Genomic DNA, 8,372 nt, shown 5'->3' with positions numbered 1-8,372 from the left:
GCCTCGGTGTAATGCTCATTCCTTCGGCGATAAATGAGAATCTGACCATCACCCCTGGTGAGACAAAACCGCAATTTGTCAGTGAAGAGCACTTTTTTCCAGTCGTGTCTAGTCCAGCGACTGTGGGTTTTTGCCCATAGGCGACGTTGTTGCCGGTGATGTCTGGTGAGGACCTGCCTTACAACAGGCCTACAAGCCCTCAGTCCAGCCTCTCTCAGACAGTCTGAGCACTGATGGAGGGATTGTGCGTTCCTGGTGTAACTTGGGTAGTTGATGTTGCGATCCTGCACCTGTCCCAGGTGTGATGTTCGGATGTGCTCATCCTGTGCAGGTGTTGTTACACGTGGTCTGCCGCTGCGAGGACGATCAGCTGTCCATCCTGTAGCACTGTCATAGGCATCTAAGAGTACGGACATTGCAATTTATTGCCCTGGCCACATCTGCAGTCCTCATGCCTCCTTGCATCATGTCTAAGGCACGTTCACACAGATGAGCAGGGACCCTGGGCATCTTTCTTTTGGTGTTTTTCAGTCAGTAGAAAGGCCCCTTTAGTGTCCTAAGTTTTCATAACTGTGATCTTAATTGCCTACCGTCTGTAAGATGTTAGTGTCTTAATGACCGTTCCACAGGTGCATGTTCATTAATTGTTTATGGTTCATTGAACAAGCATGGCAAACAGTGTTGAAGCCCTTTACGATGAAGATCTGTGAAGTTATTTGGATTTTTACAAATTATCTTTGAAAGACAGGGTCGTGAAAAAGGAACGTTTCCTTTTTTGCTGAGTTTATATAGATCCAAACATACACACACACTCAACCGGTCACAAGTTTCTGAACACATATTAATTCAATGGGTTTTGATTATTTGTACTATTTTATACATTGTAGAATAACAGTGAAGACCAGCATCATACCACCCTGCATACTACTGCTGGCTTGCTTCTGAAGCTAAGCAGGGTTGGTCCTGGTCAGTTCCTGGATCTGAGACCAGATGGTGTTGGAGGGCCAGTAGGAGGCACTCTTTCCTCTGGTCTAAAACAAAATGTATCCCAATGCCCCAGGGCAGCGATTGGGAACACTGCCCTGTGTAGGGTGCCGTCTTTCGGATGGGACGTGAAACGGGTGTCCTGACTCTGAGATTAAAGATCCCATGGCACTTATCGTAAGAGTAGGGGTGTTAACCCTGGTGTCCTGGCTAAATTCCCAATCTAGCCCTCAAACCATCACGGTCACCTAATAATCCCCAGTTTACAACTGGCTCATTCCTCCACTCCCCTGTAACTATTCCCCAGGTCGTTGCTGCAAATGAGAACGTGTTCTCAGTCAACTTACCTGGTAAAATAACAGATAATAAAAATATGGAATCATGAGGTAACCACGAAAGTATTAAACAAATCAAAATATATTCTATATTGGAGATTCTTCAAATAGCCACCCTTCGCCTTGATGACAGCTTTGCACACTCTTTAACACCTTTTAATATATATATTTTTTAAACATACCATCCCCACACCACTACCCTGTTCACATTAGCAAACTGCTCGCCCACATGACGCCATCACGTAGTCTGCGGTTGTGAGGCAGGTTAGACGTTCTGCCAAATACTCTAATATGACTTATGGTAGATAAATGAACGTTCAATTCTCTGACACGAGCTCTGGTGGACATTCCTGCAGTAAGCATGCCAGGTACATGCTCGTCCCCCAGCACAAGGTGCACCTGTGTAATGATCATGAAGTTTAATCAGCTTCTTGATATGCCACACCTGTCAAGTGAATGGATTATCTTGGCAAAGGAGAAATGCTCATGAGCAGGGATGTAAAGCTTTCTGTGCATATGGAATATCTCTGGGATCTTTTATTTCCATAACACCAACAGTTCATGTGTCTATATACACACACACACACAATCTGTGTGCCCAAACAATTACAGTATATAAAACAAACTAGACAGGCATTATGTTTTACTCTGTAAACAGATAATAATAACTGTACTTTGAAGGACACCGATTAAATATTTGTCTTGTATTAGAACTGTCTTTCCGGTCTTATTTGTGGATTCGGTTAACCCCGGCTATCTTCAATTACTGATAACTTGTTGGATATATACACTGCTCAAAAAAATAAAGGGAACACTTAAAAAACACAATGTAACTCCAAGTCAATCATACTTCTGTGAAATCAAACTGTCCACTTAGGAAGCAACACTGATTGACAATACATTTCACATGCTGTTGTGCAAATGGAATAGACAACAGGTTGAAATTATAAGCAATTAGCAAGACACCCAATAAAGGAGTGGTTTTGCAGGTGGGGACCATAAACCACTTCTCAGTTCCTATGCTTCCTGGCTGATGTTTTGGTCACTTTTGAATGCTGGCGGTGCTTTCATTCTAGTGGTAGCATGAGACGGAGTCTACAACCCACACAAGTGGCTCAGGTAGTGCAGCTCATTCAAGATGGCACATCAATGCGAGCTGTGGCAAGAAGGTTTGCTGTGTCTGTCAGCATAGTGTCCAGAGCATGGAGGCGCTACCAGGAGACAGGCCAGTACATCAGGAGACGTGGAGGAGGCCGTAGGAGGGCAACAACCCAGCAGAAGGACCGCTACCTCCGCCTTTGTGCAAGGAGGAGCACTGCCAGAGCCCTGCAAAATGACCTCCAGCAGGCAACAAATGTGCATGTGTCTGCTCTAACGGTCAGAAACAGAGAACACCAAGATTGGCAAATTCGCCACTGGCGCCCTGTGCTCTTCACAGATGAAAGCAGGTTCACACTGAGCACGTGACAGACGTGACAGTCTGGAGACGCCGTGGAGAACGTTCTGCTGCCTGCAACATCCTCCAGCATGACCGGTTTGGCGGTGGGTCAGTCATGGTGTGGGGTGGTATTTCTTTGGGGGGCCGCCCTCCATGTGCACTCCAGAGGTAGCCTGACTGCCATTAAGTACCAAGATGAGATCCTCAGACCCCTTATGAGACCATATGCTGGTGCAGTTGGCCCTGGGTTCCTCCTAATGCAAGACAATGCTAGACCTCATGTGGCTGGAGTGTGTCAGCAGTTCCTGCAAGTGGAAGGCATTGATGCTATGGACTGGCCCGCCCGTTCCCCAGACCTGAATCCAATTGAGCACATCTGGGACATCATGTCTCGCTCCATCTACCAACGCCACGTTGCACCACAGACTGTCCAGGAGTTGGCGGATGCTTTAGTCCAGGTCTGGGAGGAGATCCCTCAGGAGACCATCCGCCACCTCATCAGGAGCACGCCCAGGCGTTGTATGGAGGTCATACAGGCACGTGGAGGCCATACACACTACTGAGCCTCATTTTAAGGACATCAAAGTTGGATCAGCCTGTGTGGTTCTCCACTTTCATTTTGAGTGTGACTCCAAATCCAGACCTCCATGGGTTGACAAATTTGATTTCCATTGATAATTTGTGTGATTTTGTTGTCAGCACATTCAACTATGTAAAGAAAAGTATTTAAGAAGAATATTTCATTCATTCAGATCTAGGATGTGTTATTTTAGTGTTCCCTTTATTTTTTTGAACAGGTCTTGAAGTTCACCCTTATGTTACTGATGGCAGCAGCATGGTTCCTGACTGTTCTTTTGGGTAGTCTGTTGATGGGGATTCGCTCCAGTGAGTCCACCACCTGTGGTTTAGCCAGAGAATGGGCCACCTGGACAGAAGACTTGACAGTGCAGTTCTCAAGTGTCTTTCTTTTTTTTCTCCCTGTGATCTGTCCGGCGTCCAATAGCGCTCTGGAGCTGCTGGCCACAAACACACTGAGACAACAGGAGGCTGGCAAGCAGGGGCAATATTTTTCTGGGTAGAAACTGGGTGAGCAGATGTTTATTCATTTGATCTCTTTGTATGTGGATTTGCATCGGCAGAGACAAGAAAATCTGTTTGATGTTCCAGCAAATATACAGATATTGGGAAGGGTTACAGACAACAGAGCTATTGTAAAACAGTCCCTTTAGGCACAAAGCAGCCAGTTCAGCCAACTCAATTGGCTTCTCAGGATGGAGCCAAAGAATGTCAACCAACGGTTCAAACTGGTTTTGATTTATTAAAATAATGAAAGTTGAGCTAGCACAGACACGTTCTCAACAATATTAGTGCTTGGGCTGCCGGGTGGCGCAGCCGTCTAAGGCACTGCATCTCAGTGCAAGAGGCGTCACTACAGTCCCTGGTTTGATTCCAGGCTGTATCACATCCAGCCGTGATTGGGATTCCCATAGGGTGGCGCACAATTGGCCCAGCGTTATGTGGGTTTGGCCATCATTGTAAATAATTTATTCTTAACTCACTTGCCTAGTTAAAAATAGACGTGTCCTGTTTGTTTTATCCTGTAGTATTTTAGTGATTTGACTTCTAAAACAATACATCTCAATCCATATCAGATATTTGTCAGGGAAAATATGTTTTCTGTACCTCGTCGGCTTAGCCAGTATAGCATAGGCTTATTGTGGCTATGCATACATACTGTATAAATCTAGATGTTTTTTATTAATAGCTACTAATGTGAACCTCTAAATTACAAAGTAAAAATATGTTGATACAGATTGTTCATGTTACGTGACAAATGTATAAAGAGCTTTAGCTCCCATGCAGCCACTAAATTGTATGTTTAATTAATAGGCTTTGATTTAAGACATTAACATATTATGGGTCTCAATACAGTCATATGATTGCATTGTGTATTACATCACTCAGTCACTGTTACTTTCTGAACTTATTACTCTTCCTATTCTTCTTGCCAGCACCAATGGCTGCTTTTTCTGTCATGATCTGTTGGTATTTCTTCTTGTTGTTGCTGTTGAAGTTAAAGGGAAAGTATTAGCGCTTGACAATTCAAGTAGTTCATATCAGGTATTTGATGTCAATTCAATTGTTCTGCATACCCATGAACTGTATGCCAAAAGCATATTTTCAGGAACACACAAGCTATGAAATTCAATACCGTACATGACATGACACAGAAACCGAAACTTACTGTCTGAACTCTGCATCAGCAAGCAACTCCTCCACCATGGTTCTCTTCCGGTCTTTCTTCGGGACACGGGAATGGTAGAAGTCCACAGGGCTATCTACTACTGTAGCAACCTGCGACAGAAAATGTGTTTTGGGAATTGGTTTTTATGGAATTTCTTGTGGGAAAATGGTGTCGCATGCCTCAAACAGTTCCAGACACTTGTAGAATCTAGCATTTACCTGAATAACATGGACCACTGAGAAAACCGAGCACAGTTGAGGGTTAGATGCTTACTGACCTGGAAGTACTTGGGGAATCCATCTCTATCATTCTTCTTATAAAACCGCTTGGGGTCCATTGCTCCACGCATTTTCAGTGCTTTGAGGTCACCCTTTATTTCCTCTGTCATTTCAGGAGCCCTCATGTTAAACCAGCCGGCTCCAGTGGTCTTGTCCCTCTCCTCCTGAGCATGGCAAGACAAGGAAACACGTCAGTCAGGATAGTCGATGAGTGAACAAACTGAACAAAAATAACTCAAATGTAGTCAAACTATAACGACTACTTGTCCTTGCATCACACTGTTGGTGTTTGCTACTTTCTCTTCTAAATTAATAAACAAGGGTATATGGACTTGTACTCACTTTGCGCTTCAGTTTCGCAGCCTGTTTGGACTCCCTGTATGGAGGCACAGAATCTCTCTTCTCAAACTCTGGGCCAATAACACTCTTCTTCATCAACTGCCAACAGAGAAAATAAATCACAATGTAGGAGAACATTTAAAAAAACACAGATCCATTAAAGTCGAAAGGTTTGAAATTGCATGAAATACTTCCTCATTGAATTACCCAGCCTTGCATAACTACACAATGTATTACCAATTATACACCATATACCACCTTCAAAACAAAATCAATTAGTCATTTACCTCATCTTGGCTCTTCTGTTCCTTCAGTTTTTTCAGGGAGTTAGAGACTGTCTTTGATTTGCTGCCATCGAAATTGATGTATAATCCCCCAAGCTCCTTCACTTTCAGGCCCGGGTCAATACGGCTGGACAACTCTTTCCTATAACAGATTGTAACAAATAATTACCCAGGAGGCACAGCATTGTCCATTCTCCAACTCGTTCAATCTTGATACGTTAATTAATGAAAATGAATGTGAAAATTCTTTAAACGTGCTTGGCATTGCAATTCAATAAAATAGCTCCACTGCATTAGATTAAAAAAACAAATCCTGCTTTCCATTCAGAATGAGATGGCATTGTGGTGCTGGAGCCACAACTGTCAAATGAAATAGACATTTTTAAAGCACAGATGACAACTGACATTTGCATGACCAAAACAGATACTTACAATTGTGGATTTCTGCTTGTGAAGAGGACTTGTTCATCTTCGTCATCATCATCATCTCCCTCTTCATCAACAAATTCTTCCTCATCTTGCGCTTCTTCAATGGCCTCCGTGTCTCCCTCTTCCTTCTCATCCACGTAGTAATGTTCATCTGACTGAAGGCCAGGCCGGGTGTCTATGACAAACAGGCCATCAGCTGAGGACTGAGCAGCAGCTTGGGGTCTGGATGGGCCTGCCGCCTCCTCTATACAGACAGCTTCCTCGTCACCATCAGAACCCTGTCTTTCTCTCTCATCCCCTTCCCCAGAATGCCGACTGTTGCCATCGTCATCCTCTTCATCGTCACTGCTCTCCAGCAGACTGATCACGCCAGATTTCTGTATGATGACACAGTCTCTGGACTCCTCTAGCTTGTCAGCATCAGATACACTGACCTTCAGGCTCAGGCTGGAGGTCACCTTAATGGGCTCTGTGGTGTGAGGGGCTTCATCTTGGTCAGCCGTTTTATTCTCAGTTACTAGTGTGCTGCTGACATCCATAGCCTCCTCACTAGGCACTGCCTGACATTCCTTGTTCTTTACCTCCAATTGAGGATCTGTGTGGGTGTTTACATCCACGGTCTTTTCCTCCGCTTCCTCAGACACCACTATAACAGGGGACATTACATTTTCACACGCTGCTACTTTTACTGTTTGCTTAAGAAAGACTTGTGAATCAGCTGGCGTCATCGTCTCCTGTTCAATTATCACTGGGGCGTCCGCATCGGCTGCATCCTCAGTGGACAGCTCCCTCTGCTGGTCTTCTGCTTCCACTGCAGGCTCACAGACTGCCTCAGCCATCTCTGTATCAGCACTCTCACTGATGGTCACCTTCTCCTGTATGTTTTCCTGAACAGGGACATCCACCATAGAGGTATTCTTCTTTGGGTCTTCCCTGGCGGTTGTCTCGGCTGAATCCTGTTGTACACTAGTGACCTTTGGCATCTCTGCATCCTCAGAGACTGTCACACTCCCTGTATGCTCCCGAGCAGGTGCTGCATTCTCAACGGTTAGAGTCTTATCTTCTTCCCCCACCTCTTCTATCATGGAGCAGCCTGGATCAGCGTCGACGGTGTCCTTCAACACTACACTTTCTTCAGCAACCCCGGATGCTCTCACCTTATCTGACTGGCATAGGGCTTTCTCAACTAGTATATCCAGGGCCTTGGCTGTCAGCCGGGTAACTGGTGCTGCCCTGGAACTGCTGTTGGATCCAGTGCGACTACTGCAGGGAGTGCCCCTACCTCTCACCGACCTAGGGCTCCCCAGAGGGGTATACACATCAGTCAGGTCAGACTCAGAGTCTGAAACAGTGGTGCCTGTTTGTTTCAGCTCAGACAGCCTGCGAGTGGACCTCCTGGGAGTCATGCTTGGCCCAGACGCAAAGCTCTCTGAGTCCTGGGGACTCAGAGGGTCACAGGGACATCCTTTACACACACCTCTGCTTCTCCTGCGGGGTAGAGGAGAGTTGGAGCCATCGGTGGTTTCCTCCAAATGCATGGGGATAGCTTCAACAAACCTTCCTCTCCTGCTTCTGGTAACTCTGCGCACTGTGGAGGTCTGATCACCAGAGAGACAGGACTCAGGATCAGAAAGCTCTGTGTCCTCGGTGTGACACATTGAAGAAGCACGGCTGCTGGACACGGCAGTCCTCCTGGTCACTCTGGTCTGCGAGCCAGGCACCTTGGACTCAGACACCACAGAGCTGCAGGACTCTGCCTCTGAAACATAATTGTCCTTCTTGGCAGAGTCCGTGAGAACAGCCTTCCTCAGACTCCTGGTGGCTCTGCGAGTGTTTGGTCTTCTGGAGACAGACAATGAACAAGAGTCTACCTCAGACACATCCTCCTCCTTCGTAGAGTCAGGCTGGTCCCCACCTGCAGCTCTCCTTTGGCCCCTGCGAGCTGGCTGTGTGTCGGGGATAGCCTCCATATCTGATATAGCAGAACAGCAGGAATCTGACTCGGACACGTCAGCTTCATGGGTGGAGTCTACCTGGTTA

The 8,372-nt window shown here is 45.9% G+C and overlaps 1 protein-coding gene across 1 annotated transcript in view; it reads right to left on the bottom strand.

Annotated features, from left to right (window-relative positions):
* Positions 1-4,055: 4,055 nt before the first annotated feature.
* dnttip2 (deoxynucleotidyltransferase, terminal, interacting protein 2) overlaps positions 4,056-8,372 on the bottom strand; it is an 8,921-nt gene continuing 4,604 nt past the window's right edge. Inside the window, exons 2-7 of the mRNA XM_021599173.2 lie at positions 6,336-8,372; positions 5,907-6,045; positions 5,623-5,718; positions 5,280-5,444; positions 5,003-5,112; positions 4,056-4,822 (exon numbers count right to left, since the gene is read on the bottom strand). The exon at positions 6,336-8,372 is cut by the window's right edge and continues 164 nt beyond it. Coding sequence (XP_021454848.1) covers positions 4,729-4,822; positions 5,003-5,112; positions 5,280-5,444; positions 5,623-5,718; positions 5,907-6,045; positions 6,336-8,372 — 2,641 coding nt within the window. The 3' untranslated portion in view covers positions 4,056-4,728. The remainder of the gene's footprint in view (positions 4,823-5,002; positions 5,113-5,279; positions 5,445-5,622; positions 5,719-5,906; positions 6,046-6,335) is intronic.

The sequence above is a fragment of the Oncorhynchus mykiss genome, chromosome 30, assembly GCF_013265735.2.
Source record: "Oncorhynchus mykiss isolate Arlee chromosome 30, USDA_OmykA_1.1, whole genome shotgun sequence".
In the NCBI taxonomy this organism is placed as follows: domain Eukaryota; kingdom Metazoa; phylum Chordata; class Actinopteri; order Salmoniformes; family Salmonidae; genus Oncorhynchus; species Oncorhynchus mykiss.
The sequence above is the reverse complement of the archived record's forward strand: the minus strand, read 5'-3'. Positions and strand labels throughout refer to the sequence as shown.